The sequence below is a fragment of the Mastigoproctus giganteus genome, chromosome 1 (assembly GCF_048544385.1).
Source record: "Mastigoproctus giganteus isolate SK-2022 chromosome 1, ASM4854438v1, whole genome shotgun sequence".
Lineage (NCBI taxonomy): Eukaryota > Metazoa > Arthropoda > Arachnida > Uropygi > Thelyphonidae > Mastigoproctus > Mastigoproctus giganteus.
The window spans coordinates 157,977,825-157,996,707 of NC_143575.1; the positions used below are offsets into that span (position 1 = coordinate 157,977,825).

The following is an 18,883-nucleotide window of genomic DNA, read 5'->3' on the forward strand; positions in this document are numbered from 1 at the left end:
AATTTTGTGCAGGCAGTGATCACTGCCATAATTTCAGAAGTTCTGCCACATCCTCCTTATTCACCGGACTTAGCCCTGTGTGATTTCTTCCTGTTTCCACGTTTGAAGAAAGCTCTGAAAGGAAAGTGTTTTGTGACTGACAACAATGCTCACAGAGCCACAAAAGCATTTTGTGTTGATTAGTTGGGCAATTGCACTGCTTAGCAGTGTACAACTGAAACCGGTGCTCCTATTTGCTGCAGATTTTATTTTTCAATTTCATATTTCAGTCTGTTTCATTACATTAAGATAGGTTATAGAATTTGAATTTTTTTTTTTTTTTTTTTTTGTAGTGTGCATTTGGATTTTGTAAAAATGAGCAGTTTTGACATTAGTGATGTTCAATTTTAACATTCATTATGGAATGTTACGCTGTTCACCAAACACACTTGTTCTTTTTCTTCTCTTTGCATGTTTTAGTAAGGGAGAATACAGATCTAATACATAAGAATCCAATTCAATTCATGATTTTACTCTTTGTAGTCATTCAGATATGGGTAAAACTTAACCATTTCTGTGGTACTATCACAGATTGACCTATAGCTGTTGTGACCACAGTATTTTTTGAAGCTCTATAACCATATTTTCTGTTCTATTAAATTGGCCATCTCCTTAATCCTAAATAATGATGTATACAAATCTAATGTGTAGTTCAAAAAAACAATGCCCCCCCATTTCTTCATAAAAATGATTATCTAATGATTAGTTACTGATCTCAAAGTTGTTAGTCAATTTAGTATTAGTATTTGTAGCAAGCTTATACAACAGCAGCAACAAAAAAACCAACTGCATCATTTTTGTTTATACTCCAGCATGACAGCTAAGTCACAGGAATTTACAATTACAATTAATCATTTTGGCAACAGATACAATAATTAATCACATTTAGCAATCATGCAGGTATGGACCACGCTCCATTCAAACATGTAAGTACTCTTGTGCTTGCCCACTAGGCTACACATCTTCCCTAATAAGGTTCTCCAAATGCATAAAAAAAAAAACACAACACACTTTGTTTTCCCCTCCTTTCTGATGGTTTGTCTAATTCTTCCTTAATAAACTTCACAATACCTGATGTAAGTTTGTTCCAACAATCAAATTACTCTTTGCTAAGAGTAAATTTTCACACATCCATACTGCTAGCATCCTTTTTCAATTTAAGTTTATATCCCTTTAAGTGCATCATTGAAAAGAGTACAAACTCCATCAGCAGTTAGTTTACTCAATCCAGTAAAGCATTAAACACTTCTGTCAGATCACCTCAGAAGTGCCTACTTTCCAATTCAGAGTAAATTGCAGCATCTGAAAATATTTGTCATTGCAGTCTATGATTTAAAAATTACAGTTTGTAAGGCACTAAGTTTATTTTACACAGATACTATTTAGCAGTAGATTTTCAAAATTCATATCAGAATTTCACGAGAATTAAAAATCATGGAAAAAAATTAATAATCTGGCAAAAATTTTTCCTGATGTTATGCTCAAATGGGAACGTGGCTAAGCTTGGATTTGGAATTAGCTACCAAAAATGCAATGGAGTTGAAGTTCCACTTTGCCTGGAACAGGACAGCATTGTCTGAAATGAATTTAATGCAGTTCTGCCATTTGAGTGGTCACAAACCCATTTGAGAAGAATGTCAGGAAAAAATTTTTTGCCAGAGTTTTAATTTTATGCTAATATTTTAATGCTAATTGATCATAACAGTGCTTAATGTCATTAGTCTCCTTGTACATAATAATGTTCTCTTTACCCTTCTTACCATCTTTAAAATCTGTATCCTAAAAAAAAGTTACCTGTTTTCCTGACAATGCAGTCTCCTCTCTTGATAAAAATCCTTTTGTACCAGAGTAGTTATGCACTTGAGATTGCTGTGTTCTGGGAAACTGGGATTAAAGTTGTGTGCGAGGTGAGAATCACCTAGATACTTGAGTTCCTGGCTGATTCCCAGTTTTATTTTTCTCTAGTTAAGTATTAATTTCTTCAGGGAATCAAATTCTTCTAGCAATGCACCAAGTTTCAATTTGAGATTGGCACACTCTTTAAATCAGGAACAAAGAAGAGAATTATCAAGAGAAGAAGCGAAATACTTTTAATTGACATTTCTTCAAAGTATTTCAGCATTATATCAAACTTTCAATTGTTTTAATATATTTTCTTTATCATACATAATTTTAAATTTTTGTTTAGAACAAAATCCCAACTTTTGGCTGGATTATCACAAATACAATCCAGAAATTTAGTGCCCGTAACAACCAGTTTGGCAAGTTATTGCACTAAATGCCAAGGCATTTATGCTTGACAACTATACCAACTGTACAAAAATTCCAGAATGTGTTTGTCATAAGCGAAAATCAGACAAAAATGGCTGAGACAAGAACAATCTCCTCCTCTGATTTTAAAATCTACTTCCATGCTGCCATCTATTATAAACTGTGACACACACACACCAGGTCATAAAGGAAATAAATAAAAAAATGGGAAAAAGAAGAAAAAAAAGTACAGCAAACAGTGGCTGCAAAGCATTACCTGCCATATGTCATAAAAAATAATTTGAATATAAATGCAGAATATATCAAACATATGGCAAGCCAAGAAAGTGGTGAATAAAAAACAATTCAGCAGAAGAAATATCTCAATTCTCCCTCTTCCATTTCTTAATTTGTTGCTGTAGTTATGTACTAGTTTACTTTCTATTTGCCACTTATCTTGCTATATGGCTGACACTGCTAAAATTTTAAGAAGCTCAGATTCACATACTAATTTTAAGCCTACTTGATTAACTGGCAAATATCCAATGTCTGAATCATAATTTCTGGAGGGCAAGAAGGAGGACTACATCTCTTTATGGAACCTATACTCCAACTGTTGCCAAATTCTTCACTACCATGAACTAGTGTTCCTCCAGGGGTCTCAAAATCATCACGTATATTGTTATTAAAATTACCACACAGACCAGCAAGCTGGTATTTTAAGCAGTTAGAAACCTGTTATAAGAGAAAATGAAAACATTCTAAAATATCATAAAACATTTACCACTTTTACTTGATTATATAAATGCTTTAATGATACAAATGTTTATTTAAAAGAAGTAAAAAATTACAAAACTCATAAATCTTTGGGTTAAAACTAAGTTCAAAATGTGCTCTGTCAGTATCTATCACTCTAGACATAAATTAATTCAAAGATATTGTCAAATTAGTACTTTTATTGGGCATATATTACATAATATAATTATGTAATATATGAAGATTAATTACTATATTTAATAACCACTCTTATATCATGTGAAAAAAATAATATAGTTTATTAAGCTATATTACAATTTAAATAAAAGTGCAGCCATTATCAACCCACTGCAGGATGCAGTGGATTGATAATGGCTGCCTCAACAATTCATGGTGAGGGAAAATGGACCATAATCTGCCACATTGGTCCAGTGCAGGTTGGCAGATTGACCATATTCAGGCAGTCAGGGGTTTGAACCCCGGTCTACTCAAAGAGCGTGTGCTACTGCACTCCTGCTCCTGACCACTTGGCTACGGATACACTACCATAATTATTAATTGTGAATTTTAAGTCTAAAGTATTTAAGGTTAAATTTCCACTTGGTTACAATAGAAAACAAATATTAAAAATAAGTAAATACATAAGGATAAAAATACATAAAGATTAAATCCTTACCTGCTGACAGACTCCAGCTTGCCGATGCTACCAGAACATGATGTGCATACTAGTAAAAGGTGCTGCCAACAGTTAATTTATAGGTGAGGGATTAAGTCTATTAACCAATAGAAAGATGCCAAGTTTTTCTATCTTGGATCCAGTCATTCTTGTTGGAATTGAAGCCTTGTGGTGAACTTTGCTCTCATACTCTGAGATATTTGGACTATTCTCTTTCCCTATTTTTCCATTTCTTCTTCTATTTCTTGTTGAAAGGTGGAAATATTGTAGGTTGGGGTTGAGTTCGATTCCTTGTTTCCTGTTAATTGATGAGGCTCAGAGCATTTTTATGAAGAAGGCTTCTTTAAATTTCCTTCTGTTGTACTAGTTGTCTGTAGAGAGGATTCTGGTTTTGTTGAAGTCCCATGTGTCACCACATTGGAATACATTAGGGCTGTGTTAGATTTCAGGATTCTTCAATATTGCACATCTTTCTTATGTTCTTTAATATTATAAGATTATACTTATTATATACTTATAATTATATTTATACACTTATTATTATACTTATTATATGATTCTCCTATGTATGTACCTCCACACCTACAGTCTATTTTATAAATAGGACCTCTTGGGTTGTTGGGGTTATTGGGATGTTTTAGGATCTGCTTCACCAAGACAGAGTTCTTGAAGAAAGTGGTGACTTCATATTTTCTTACTTCTTTTGCAATTATATTGATGAGGGGAATGAAGGAATCCTCTTACCAAGAGAGGCTTAAGTTCTGCAAATTGCAGTGGCTGGAGACTAGGCACCTGCGCGGTGATCTGATTGAGGTATATAAGGCCTTGAATGGGTTGAGCACGCTGAATTCTGATGGGATCCTTCCACTTGTTCAGATTACGAACCTTAGGGGGCATATATTCAAATTAAGAAAAGACAGATGTAGAATAGATGTGTGGAAATTTGCCTTTAGCCAGCGGGTGGTTAATTTCTGGAACAAACTTCCATCTGTCGTTGTGGAAGTTGATAGGTTGAATAAATTTAAGGAGGAACTGGACAGGCATTTGGAGGGAAAGGTGTGATTTTTTTTTTTTTTTTTTTTTTGGCTGATGCTGCATAAGCTCATACATTTGCTTTCTTGCATCACATGCCATTACTACTACTACTACTACTAAATGCTCTGTTAATAACACATAGAGGAAATCTGTTCTTGAAGGTAATCTTGGTTATTGTTTGGAGTTCTTATTCTTATTGGAGGCTTTCTTCTTTACAAATTCTGTATGCTCTGAGGATGAAGGATTTGAGAACTCTAATTTTTGTCGATAATGGGTGACAGGATTTATAGTTTAAGAAGATCCCAGCATCTGTTCTGTCGGCTTCCTGTAGATTCTCATAAGTAGCTCTGTTGGTTTCAAGCAGGAGTCTGACAACAGGTAGGAATTTAATTTTTATGTATGCGTATCCATATGTATTTACCTTAATCTATAGTATAGCCCTGTATAATCCTAATGTAATTTTAACTATAAAAATCCTTAGCCTGGATTCCCTAAAATCCCTAAAATTCACAATTAATAATCAATTACAAATGTTTCCAAATTTTAACTCTTTATATTTTCTTCCTCCTAACAGAAAATGCATGATCTGATGACGGCCAGCAGTAAGTTGCCTAAAACGTAATCTTAAATGTATAGTGGTTTTGACTATAAGCTTAATAAACTATATTATTAATCACATGTGGTAGAAGAGTGGTTATTACAAAAAAATTAATTTTCATGGAAAACAATCACATAACTATATTAATCTGTGCAAATTTAGGAAACAAAATTGGAAATGCAGATTCATTGGGGCTTGTTCACAAGCTTACACATAAGATCTAGCCTGAAGAAGTGAACTCCCACAATCAATGGACCTGGAGGAGAGAAAACCACATGTTGGGAAGAGTCTGTGAATGCAATACTGGACACAATAATTATGCAGCAAGACCCTCAAAGGGAAACAACTATATAAACCAGGATGAGATCAGACTACCTGTCATACAAGAAGAGGGAAAAGAGACTACCTGTCAGGACAAGAAGAGGAAAAACAATTCACAGGAGAAGAAACAGAGGATGATCAACATTACCCACTCAGGGAAATGCCCAAGCTTTGACCTGACTGAAGTGGAAGTTGCCAAAAGAATAAGGAAATATACTCAGCAGATCCTAATCAATCTGTACAACACATCTCTGAATGAGTGGAAATTCCCAACTATGTGGAAAACCATCAACCTAGCTGAATCATATAGGCTAATAGCACTACTCTCATTATTTGGGAAGGTGCCAGATAAACTAATGGCTAAAAGAATCATGGCAAAATATCAAGAGCAAGGATTGACATCCCAATGTCAATCCTTGCTCTTGATATTTTGCCATGCTGACTAAAGTCACCTAAAAAAAACTGGGGCCTTAAAGGCTGAACACTAAAAACCTAATGTGACTCTGTTTTCTTACTCATCATGACCAATGCAAGCAGCACATGCATGTAAAGGTCTTAAAAAATCCAAAAAAATGAGGTTTAAAGATATCCAACATATCCATCCCACTGTATCAACTCCTCATTAGCTATTTTGTAGAAAGGAACCTAAGAGGGAATAGGTCAAAACAAAAGCAAATCACTAAGAAAGTCACCTTGGGGTCAGTCCTGCCCCCCCCCCCTCTGTTGGAATGCAGTCTTTGGTTCCTGACTTGGAAAGGAAATATCCCAGTATCACACAAGTTGTGTATACAGATGATTTGATTTGATTTGATTTTGCTCCTGGCAGGAAACTCCAGAAGACAACTGAAAGGCACAGCCAACACCATACTGAACGACCTAGCAGACTGGTGCACAACATGCAAATGAAAAGTCTCCACAGTAAAACTAGCCAAATGCTGCTGAAAGGGAAAACAGATATGCACAGGCTTCCAACAATTAAATATCAGAATGATGAAGTGAAATATGTACAGACTAACAAATAAATGGGAGTACTTCTAGACAAAAAACTGAGTTTTATCCCACACATGCACAAAACCTAAAGGAAAAAGCCATAAACTCTATGGCCATGCTGACTAAAGTCACCTAAAAAAAACTGGGGCCTTAAAAGGCAGAACACTAAAAACCTAATGTGACTCTGTTTACTCATCATGACCAATGCAAGCAGCACATGCATGTAGAGTAAAAAAGGCAGCCTTTACATAAGCAGCTTTTACAGGTGGAAAAAGTTACTGGGCATCGAAAGGGCCCACAGGACAGTCTCAATCTCAATCATAACCCTGTAGGCCATAACCATAAAACTGCCACTAGATTTGGAGATACAGTATAGAGGCCTTGTGTTTGCCATCTGCAGGACAAAACCACAACTACAAAACAGTACATGTAACAGGGGGCTCACATCTGGTGAGTATGGACTTGGCACACCCAGGGTCCTGAGTTGGATATCATCATTCTTCTCTTTCTTTCTTGGTGATTCCCTTCTACTTTTGACACTCTCTCTCTCTCTCTCTCTCTCTCTCTCTCTCTCAGGGTAACTCAGAAATTTTTTTTGGCTCGCACAGCATAAGCCTCAGGCTTCCTTGCACCATATGGATAATAATAATAATAACAGCATCACAAAAACAGGAAAAATCAAGAATAAGGCAAATACTTAATGAGAAATGGCAGCAAAGATGGTAGGTTGAGTTTGTGCCACAGGAAAAAGAAATAACAGAAACTCAAACAAGGAGAATCTGAGGTTTGGAGGTAAGCTACCTTATTACTGGGCATGGGAGTCTGAATGGTAAATTACATAGACTGGGAATCTTTAACTCCACGCACTACCACTGGGAGAGGTGGAGAACTGAGAATATGTTCTCTTGGACTGCCACATCTATAGATATTCCAGGTTGTCAGGAAAAACTTGGAATTGGAAGTAGAACTAAAAAGAGGAATGGAAACACGATTAATCAATACCAAACCCCATTAAATGGTCTTCACAGATTTTGCAACAGTGCATTCAAGAGAAGGAAGTCACTCTGGCCAAGATCATAAAAGTGAACGGAACCCCTGAAAGAAAACTAGTGCCAAGGCACAGTAATGCAAGAAGAGAGAAGGAAACTAGCACAGGAAGAAATAACAAGGGGGAACTACATCTCCAATTCTGACTTATATTGCAATGACACCTCTTGTTACCTGAGAGTATAAGATACTAATGGAAATGATATTCAGGTGTCAACTGTGTCACGTGGACCAAATTTCGGTGAAGTCCGGTCATTCTGTGACAACAATTCTGTTTGCACCTTCACGATGATGAGACTGTTGGTAACCCTGATTGACCCCCCGTGTGCAAATTCTGAAACACTGCACCTGGTATATTGGAGGTGACCACTAAGGTGTAAAACAATGAGAATTTCATGACTCACATGAAAAAGGCTGTAAGAATTTTCTGTATGAGTCATTAGTTCATCACTTGTGTAGCCTGCAGTATGTATTTCAATGAGCATCTAGTAGATAACCTAGCTCAACTTATGATGCTTTTCTTTGTTCCTGATATAAGGAATGTACTAATCTCAAATTAATCACTGGTAATTACTAGATAAATTTGGGTCATTCAAGAAATGGCTATATGTCCAAGAGACAAATAAAACTATGAACTCATCAGGGTTTCAACTATCTAGTGACTTTCTTGGCTATACATTCTCATGCATTATCTGTCAATTGGCATAGTCAGATGCTTACTGCTCTTGTTCAAGAAGATTTAATTTTATTGGGAGATTTCATAGTCAGGGAAATGAGGATAGGTGGACTAGAAACAGAGAATGTCTGCCACACTATACAAATATTACTAAAAAATAAAAAATATATAATTATATACATTTGATACTATTAGTTACTTCCATTTTCAAGCTTATTTTAAAATTAATTCCAGATCTGGTATGTACATATATTGTTTAATTACGTATGTTGCTTACTTCAGAGTAGCAGATCCATTTTGAGAGATCAGGTGTTGTATTATCATTTTTACTCTTTGTGAAGACAATAATATATCTTTCAAAAACAACTAGAGTAAGATGGTAGATGCTTACTGTGCAAGAAGGAAAACAGTAGCTTCTTACTGTGTGAATCATTGAAGAAATGGGCATCTACCCATTTCTTCAATGACTTACATAGTAATCAATCTGGAACTTAAAGTAAACTGTGGTGGAGAACCTGATAGATGTTCACATGCAATTTCTGTATGAAAATCACTTCAGAAACTAGTGCAGTAAAAGTCTGACTATATTTAGGAAGGTAGAAAAAAATTTCATTTCATACTTTTAATCATTGATTAATAGTTTTTGCAAGGATGTTATTTTCAAGGGGTACCTGTCAGGTACAGAAAGGACTTAGAGCAGAAAGATGTTTAATATAATAAGATTGAGTAAAGCCTTTGGCACCCAATTTATTTTCTGAAGTACTGCTTAATCATTCCTCAAATATATTAATGTAATTATTTTACAATATATATATATATATATATATACAGTAGAACTTTGACTGTCCATCAGAGTATGGGACCGAGACAACAATGGATAATTGAATAGAAGGATAATAGAATATGTACATTAAAAACATTATACATAAAATAGAGACTAGGTCATCTAACTTGTTTATTTTATTACATAATACACCTAATGAAATTTAATTAAACTTTAATTATTATTTATTTTTTTCAGGTCATCAAAATGTCATAGTACAGATATTTACATGCATACCTATTTTTAATATTTTGAGCCTTTTGGGAGGCAATGTTACAAATTTTACGCAAAAGTTACACTTGCATATCATTATTATTATTATTATTATTATTAGCCATATGGTGCAAGGAAGCCTGAGGCTTATGCTTGCTGCACCAGCCAAAAAAAAAAAATAATAATAATAATTTCCGAATCACCCTGAAATAGAGACAAGAGAGAGAGAGAGAGAGAGAGAGAGAGAGAGAGAGAGAGAGAGAGAGAGAGAGAGAGAGAGAGAGAGAACAAGAGTCAGAAGTAGAAGGGAATCACTAAGAAAGAGAAGAATGATGATATCCAGCTCAGGACCCTGGGGATGCCAAGCCCATACTCACCAGATGTGAACCCCCCGGGGTTCTGCTGCTTCTTGTATCTCGAACCACTCAATGCACTTTGATAATATAGTTTCAGCTTCACAGTGGCTAATTATGTTTGTTGTTCCATCAGCAGCAGCTTTTTCTTCTACTTTCAGTTTCAGAATCATCTGAAATTGTCATCAATCTTTGCACAATTTCACTGTCATCTAAAATTTTGCATCCAATGTCAATTTTGTGCATATCCAGCCAATCATTTACTTCATCCATCGAAATATTTTTAAAACCAGGAACATTCGAACATAACTGCAAAATTTCAGTTTCTCTTGGAATGGTTCCTGTATCAACTAAATATATTTCTGGCCACAACTTGTTCCAGCTTCTTTTTATTGAACTGGAACCTCATTCCAGGCATCAGTGACATTGAAAATTGCATCTTTTATAGTGTAGCTTTTCCAAAACTCTATCACATCTAATTTATTTTCTGCTGAAACAAGTTTTTGAATGAACATTTTGCAATAATAACATTTCATACTCTCGATCACACCTTGGTTCATCGGTTGAATGAGAGATGTCGTGTTTGCTGGCAGAAAGTTGCATGATATTTTGCCATCATCGCTTTTTAAATCACATACATGTATGGGATGAGTAGACACATTGTCCATCAGTAGCACTGCATATTGTGGTAAACCTTTTGATGCCAAATGTGATCTTACACATGGTACAAATTTTTTATGAGGCCAATCATGAAATATATCTTGGCTCATCCATGTGTTGTTTTGTGAGAAATATTTAACTGGCAAAGCATATAAATTAATGTTTTTAATAGGCTTTTTTGGTTTTCCTATAACAACCAAAGGCAGTTTATGACTAATGTTGGCATTAACACATACATTGTAGTGATGCGATCATTTTGCATCTTATATCCTGGTGCCATATGTTTAGTCATTGAGGTAGTGCCTTCCAATTAAGGCCATTCTCATTGCAGTTATATATTTGGTCTTTAACCAAACTTCGATCAGCTATTTCTTTCTGTAGTTTTTCATGATAAACAGAAATTGCTGCTCTATCTGCACTTAGCTTCTCACCCTGGATCGACAACTGTCGAATACCATGGCTGAACTTAAATTTGTCCAACCATCCGATGCTAGACTCGAATGAAGGATCTCTGCCTAGTTTTTTAATGATTTCAATGACTTTTTCAATTATTATAGGTCCCGACAATGGAATTCCTTGGCTATATTTTTGAACAAACCATTAAAACACTGCAGTATCTGACTGTTCATTTTTAGCAAGCTTCATTGTGGTAATACGCTGTGGCAACTCCCCCATCGAACAAGTGAGTAACTTAAAATAATAATGACCAAGGCACAGAAATTAGAAGCAGAACTGGTATGGTCAAAGAGGTATTTAAGAATATTAAGAACTTCCTCTGTGATTTCAGAAAAGATATCGAATGGCCATATGCTGCACATGGAGCACTCTCCTATATGGATGTGAGACCAGGGTCATGCAGAAGGCAGAAATCAGGAAGCCTTCTAGATATGGACTCTCAGAAGAATGCTCAAAATTCTTTTGACAGTTCGGGTCACCAATGAGTAGGTCCTAAGTGGGCAAGGACCACAAGGACACAACTACCTACAATTGCAAAGAGAAAGACTGCCTAACTCGGGCATATTATAGGAGGCCCACAATACGACCTGCAGAGACTAATCCTGCAAGGGAAGATTAAAGGCAAAAGAGCAACAGGAAGACCAAGAAAAAAGTGGCTTGATAATATCAAAGAATGGACGGGGGGGGGGTCTTATGACACAAGAACTATTTCACAAAGCAAGGGACAGAGTTGGCTGGAAAATGGTTTCTAACATTCAAACTGAACACAGAACCCAAAGAAGAAAATGGCATGAGGTTGTCAAAAGCAAAGGTATAAGGAGAGTAGGAGTAATCTACAGGCCAAGTGATTGTGAAGATTATGATGAGAGCCTTTATATGCAAATATAATGGTCAAGTAAGCGTGAATGTCTTATTGTGGGTGATTTTAATTTGCCTCTAATTGATCTGAGCAAATGGGAAAGAAACTCCACATGAGGGACAAAATTTTTAAATCAACTAGATGATTGCTATTTGTATCATTGTGCCAGGGAAAGTACTAAGGAAAAGAATACTCTAGATCTCATCATCACCCCCATGAACCAGATGACATAATGGGGCTGACAGTACAGGAACTAGTAGTAGGAAGTGATCACAGAGTTCTAGGGTGGACAATGAAGAGAGAGGTAGCAGTAGTTAAAGGCAAAGGAATGGGTTATAATTTCAGGAAAGGAAATTACGATGGCTTAAGATGCTACATGGCCTCTATTAACTGAGTAGATATCTCACAGAGAGCAAATACAACTGAATTATGGTATGCCTTTAAAACATTAATCACATAAGCTTTGAATGCTTATGTGATTAATGTTTTAAAGGTGAACCAACTTCCAGCTTATCTATCTATACATTAAAAAAGTTTTCCTCCTACTGATATTTATTCAAGCCAATGGGAGAAGAGGCAAGGCAATTATGTCACTACAAATGCAATTATTGACAATTGCCTCCATTAACGTTCACCAACTTCGTGCTTCACTGTATAATGTTTGATGATCCGTTGTAACGTTTTTTGTATATTAATGAATATTGCATATTTGTAAATACTGTAGTTGAGTATTTTGTAAATATTTTAAATATTTGTATAGTTTGTAAATATTTCAGTTAAATATTTTAGCCCTGCTATTTCAGATGCAACAATATTCCTCATGTATTATGGGAACCTGAAGAAAAAGGCCTTTTCCTAAGTGACCTATGTAAATGCAGGTAAATAATTACATAGTGATATAGGCTGAAGTCCAGTATAGTATACATCGGCAGGTACTTTGATGAAAGCGAGGAAGATGGTGATAATTGACAGGTGAAGGCACCTCCCTTTTCTGATTGTTTTCTGTCATCAAGGAGGAGGGAGGGAGGGGCTTAACTTGGGTAGGGTATTTATTCCTCCATCCCGCTGTTTTAAAATGGGAAAACGAGTTCCCGATTTAAAAACAGTGGCTAATATGGGGAAAAATACCCTACGCATATCAACCTAGGAGGACAGTGGGCAGGGAAAGCAACTGCATCTGCCAATCACTGCTTTGTTCCTGTTCATTTGTTGAAATATGGGAGTCACAACTTGTCAACCACTGCTTTCCTGCTGTTTTGCTTGCCACCATGTTGGAGAGTGTACACTGTTCTGGAATTTTACCATGATATTTATTTGACCTTGAAAATGGCACGCACTACAAATGCACAGGTAAATTACAGAGGTCATTTCCCGATTAGATATCGACCAATGTGTTTCGACAGGTGTGCCTTTTTCGTAGAAAAGATTTGACTTACTCCGTATACCTCTATAATTTATATAGAAAAGTGTGAAGGGGGATGGGCAAGCAAAGCAAAGCAAAGCAAGCAGGGGGTGAAGCTCCCTAGTATACCATTAAAAAATTACTCCATGAGGAGGATTCCAAGTTGGATGAATAATGAAGTTGTCAGATTACTTGAACAGAAAAAGATGGCATAGAAAAGTTACAAAGCAATAAAGAGTACTGAAGCCTAGAACATCTACAAATTGATCTGTAATAGTGCCACAGAAAAGGTTAGGCTGGCAAAGGCAGATTATGAGAAATCGCTGGCAAAGAGAGCAAAGAAGGAGGATATGGATTGAGCAGGCTCAATGCTGATGGGATTCTTCCTCTTGCTCATTTTACAAACCTGAAGGGGCATAGATTCAAATCGAGGAAAGACTTGTAGAATAGATGTGTGTAAGTTTGCCTTTAGCCAGAGGGTAGCTGATTGCTGGAACCAACTTCTATTTGTTGTTGTGGAATTTGATAGCTTAAATAAATTCAAGGCAGAACTAGACAAACATTTGGAATGAATGGATCAGTGAAAAGGGAAGGATTTTTTTTTTTTTTTGGCTGATCCTGTATAAGCTTCTTTCTTGCATCATGTGCCTCTACTAATGCTAATGCTAAAGTGATTATCCCATTACAGTAACCTTTCAGAATAACAGCACCTTTGGGGATCAAAGGTGCCGTTATTTCGATTTTTGCATTATTTAGAAAGTTTTTTGTTTTTAATATATTTAATGCAGAAATAATGAGTCTAAGTAAGAAATTGCGAGACTAAGAATGCAATTTTATTAACTGCACATAAAAAACATAAACATCCTGTAATATGTAAACATAAAAAAACATAAACAACCTGTAATATGTAAACATAAAAAAACATAAACATGATTTAGTTTATAAACATAAACGTATTTTAGTATATAAACATAAAAAAAGAAAAAATTTTCTATCCTAGCTGATCCCCTTTGAATATGTCTGCTTTAGATGTAGAGTATGCTTTTTCTTCTAATGCTTCATCTGTAGTACAGGGTACATTTTCTTGATAGTTTTCTTTAGGAATAGTAACTGCTTTTTTTCAAAAAATTTCTTATATCACTTTGTTTCACTGATGCCTTTTTTTTTTTGTTTTGTTTTCATGGTGTTTTGCAGCACATGCGCTTGTATTACTTCTTGCATAGTAAAACTCGGCTTTTGTTAAAAAAAAATGAAGAATATTTTCCACGCTTGATAATGCAACAGCCAAAGTTATCTTTTCAGTTTTGTCAATGTCCTCTTCTTCTACATCTGAACAAAGTGCATCATCTAGTTTCTCAGGAGAAACAACACTATCAATAATTTCTTGATCTGAGAATGATTGTGATAATTCAGTCTCAATATCAACAGTGAGCCATGCATCAATATCTAACTTCAAGGCTATGTAAAGGATTTTCTGTTATGGTGGATTGAACTATTTGAATTTTTCTTCAATACTGCTTTGCCTTGACCTTACATTAAAACCATCAACATCGTCATCGGATGGTAAATCGGCAGACGTGCACATGCTCACAAGAGCAATGGTTTCACAGTATTCCAAGCAATTGCTATAGAATATATTGCATCTTTAATTGTGAAGCTCTGTTGAAAGTTGAAAATGGAGATATCCTTGCTAATCATTTGTTTCATAAAATTTCTTCGGTAATGGCATTTAAAATTTTGGATAACTCCTGGATTTTGGATAAATCCATGGGCTGAATGAGAGAAGTGGCATTGGATGGTAAATAACAGGAAAAAATATTTCTACAGTCAGAAACTAATTTGATTCGTGAGGATGGGCCTTATAGTTTTCAAGAAGTAAGACACATTTAGAATTAACCACAGGAGCTCACATTTGGTGAGTATGGGCTTAGCACACCCTGTCACAAAACAAGGCGTGCCTGGGTCCTGAGCTGGACATCATCATTCTTCTCTTTCTTGGTGATTCCTTCCCTTCTCTCTCTCTCTCTCTCTCTCTCTCTCTCTCTCTCTCTCTCTCTCTCTCTCTCTCTCTCCCCCCCCCTCTCTCGGGGTAAACCAGAAACTTTTTTTGGCTGGTGTGGCATAAGCTTCAGGTTCCTTGCACCATATGGCTAATAATAATAGTAATTTGGACTCTTTCCCATATCATGTAAATTCTTTCGAACTGCTGGGACGAATTCATGAATGAGCCAACCTTGAAAAATTTCCTTATCCATCCAAGCATTTTTTTCGGCCTTATAAGTCACTGGCAAATGCATAATTCCCTTCATTTAAGATTCAAGTGTCATGGATGATGGTATTTACCATTTGTTAAAGGCTTAATTCTGTGTTGGCCTGATGTATTTGCACACATAAGAACTGTCACTCTTTCTTTATTTTGCTTAAAACCACTTTCACTTTTTTTGTTTGCAACTCGGCAATGTTTTTTGTGGCAAACATTTCCAGGAGAGACTGGTTTCATCAGCATTGTATATTTGGTTAGCTGTAAGATTATTGTCATTAACAAGTTTCTCAAATGTCACACTGTATTCTTTAGCCACCTTTGTGTCAGCAGACTGTTTTTCTCCAGCAATGTCTAATTCCGTGTCTTATCTTAAATTTATTTAACCATTCATCCATAAAAGCAATAGTTGTATCAATGCCCATTTTTTCTTTAAAATCTTTTGCTTTAGCAATAATCATTGACCCTGATATAGTCATACCATCCGATCGTTTTAATAAAAACCACTCATGCAGCACTTTATCTAACTTTTTTAATTTTCGCTTGTGTAAACGTTTTCTATCAGTTATCTTATTGTTAGGTTATGAACATGTAGTAAATTCTAAACATTTGTGCTTTGAATGTTTAATATCACACAATGTTATAATTGGCCATTAATACACTCCTACTTATGCCTCATTCTATTTTCTTTATTATATCAAGTTTGTCACTAAGCTTTAATATTGTTCTTTTCTTCTCTGTATGAGGTTTATTAACTTTAGGAGCCATAGTGAGGGGTTTTCAATTTAAAATAAATGTAAAACAGTGGTATAATCAGTGATATCTGAACAGAATTCACTTTCAAAATGGTGAACGTAAACAAATACACTAATCACATGACTTGCCGTTTTATTTTTTTTGACCATGTGTTTGAGTGGACTTTAGTTTAATCTTGCATGACCACTAAATAGAATCATTAACTGTATTTAATTATTATATATAATAATTATTTAGTCACTTCATATTTCATATATTTTTCTACGGCATTAACATGAAAGTAACTCAATATTCTGAATTTTTGCACATTACTACATGCAGCAAACTTTACTGGAAGGTTAACTATGTATTAGTGAATCATGCTGCGAACAGTTGATCAGTTAATTAAATTAAATAAAAAAACTAACCTTAACTCTGATATTTTGGTGCACATCCCATACCACATCAAAAGAATAGTTAACTGAACTGAAGATCAGACGATGCCCTGCATGTTTAAACCTAAATATTGGAAATCGAAGGGAAAGAAGCCAGAAATTTCTTGTTGGTACTTTGTATTTATTAAATTCTACTTCATCTGGTGCAGGTCCAATTTTTATAGTATATTCATCAACTCGTATTAAAAGATATCTATGACATTGTTGTTGGCTAGATGGCATGCATTGCTTGTGAACTAAAGAAAATAATGAAAATGTATGGAATATTCTATAATCATTTGTAACATGAAACTTTTTCAAATATATAGTTTAATATAGTTTTTAAAATAATACAACAGTTTCTGTTTTTTTTTTTCTTAAATAAATTGTGCTTTTAAACACAGGTTATTATCAATCTGTACTTTGCTGTATTAGATGTCAAACTGTTGTTTAGATTTTATGATTATCATCATTATTTATAGACCTTAGACCACAGCCCTACAGTGGATGCGGCAAAGAAATTTACATGAGAAGGCTTGCTGTTGCATTTCTTGAAGTATTATTACTTTTTCAAGAACTCATTATGAGTCTCATTAGTTCATTAGATAACCATTTAGGCCAAAACCTTGAACAATATTTCTTAATAGGTATGAAACTTTTAGTAGCATCCACGATTAATTCCTTGAATGCTTCCCACTTAGAATTTACTGTTGGTAACATCGTCATTTTATCCCATGGTACAGAATTTAAAAACTGTCGGAGACCACTGTACTCACCTTTACAGAAGCAAAAACCCTTTCCTTTACTCCTGATGATAATTAAATCTTTAAGTAAATCCCACATCAGTATACTGTGATCACTGCCACCTAGTGTTTCCTTTATCTGCAAATTCTTAATACACGAATGATCACTGCTGATAACCAGATCAAGAGTATTACTTTCTCTGGTTGCCTCTCGAACATGCTGCTGCAGAAAAAAATCATCCAATAAATCCACAAATGTCTGACTAGTGTGTGAGTGCCAAACCCACAAGTTCCAGTCAATATCTGGAAAGTTAAAATCCCCCATTATAAGACATTCCAATTTACTAGCCCACTCTATTTCTCTGTCCAATTGTTCATTGCACTCATTCGAGTCATTAGGCCTATAACACACTCCTACTCTTATTTTTGCTTTCACAGTGCTTATGTCACACCAAACTGACTCAACAGTGCACTGTTCATCTATATCAACTGGATGCATTTCTTTTGATTTTATGTTTTTCTTAATTAACAGCATAACACCTCCTCCCTTTCTATCCTGTCTATCCTTTCTGTACACATTGTACTCCCCAAATTCCAGTTCACCATTCCTTATATCTGTGTGGCACCATGTCTCTGCTATCCCAACAATATCCACCTTTGATGTCTTGACCAACATTTCGACTTCATCAAATTTATTTACTATACTTCTAGCATTGGTATACATGCAATGCATACATGCTCCTACTCCTATTCCTAGTTACTAGATAAAAAAATGTTCTTAGATAAAAAAATAATATCATTGTCTTCTTATCAAAAAATATTACTTCCTGACTTTTGATAAACAGTCCTGCAGCTAGAAAAATAATCAAATCTGGAACCAAAACTGTGGGAAAATTATACATAGGTGGCTGAGTGACAAATACTGTACTCAGGTACAATATTTGTCACTCCCATTATCCAAATTATTGTCTACAAATCCTAATACTTGTACAGTCATGCCAGTAATGCTATTCTAGTAGGGATGAAATCCTCTGTTGACTGAGTCCACATATAATTGCAGACTCAGTCAACAGAGGACTTCAGACAGTGAGAGTCCACATATAATTGCAGACCATCACTGGACTAATTTTTTTTTTTTTTTTTTTTTTCAGTAGAAGAAGAAGAATTCTTTATTATATACAGAAAGCACATTGCTGTATACAACTCCCTTCACGGCTACAAGCCAGGGGTTGACTGTTAGCCAGGGGTTGACTGTTTAGCCAGGGGTTGACTGTGTAATTGACTGTTAGCCCAGTGATAAGCAGTAAACATGTAAGAAAATTTACAAACAATTCAATATATACACATTACAGATTATATTAAACTTAAAACTTATGGAAATTGATTACATAATCACATTTTATGACAAAATTCATAGGGCATACCTGTTTTGATAACAGTTCAATGGTAAAAATAGCAACAAATAATTAGCAAAGAGATCACTTACCATAACAAAATTGAGTGACTTGAGGATGAATGAACTTTCTAAACTTTATTCTCCATTCCAACCTAAACTCT

General features: G+C 35.2%; 1 protein-coding gene across 2 annotated transcripts in view; it reads right to left on the reverse strand.

The window, feature by feature from the left end:
• LOC150091211 (hemocytin-like) overlaps nucleotides 1-18,883 on the reverse strand; it is a 1,750,539-nt gene that overhangs the window by 399,867 nt on the left and 1,331,789 nt on the right. For both annotated transcript variants that reach the window (XM_090374755.1, XM_090374750.1), the window contains 2 exons: nucleotides 16,578-16,840; nucleotides 2,813-3,024 (listed from right to left, as the gene is read on the reverse strand). In XM_090374755.1, coding sequence (XP_090230881.1) covers nucleotides 2,813-3,024; nucleotides 16,578-16,840 — 475 coding nt within the window. The remainder of the gene's footprint in view (nucleotides 1-2,812; nucleotides 3,025-16,577; nucleotides 16,841-18,883) is intronic.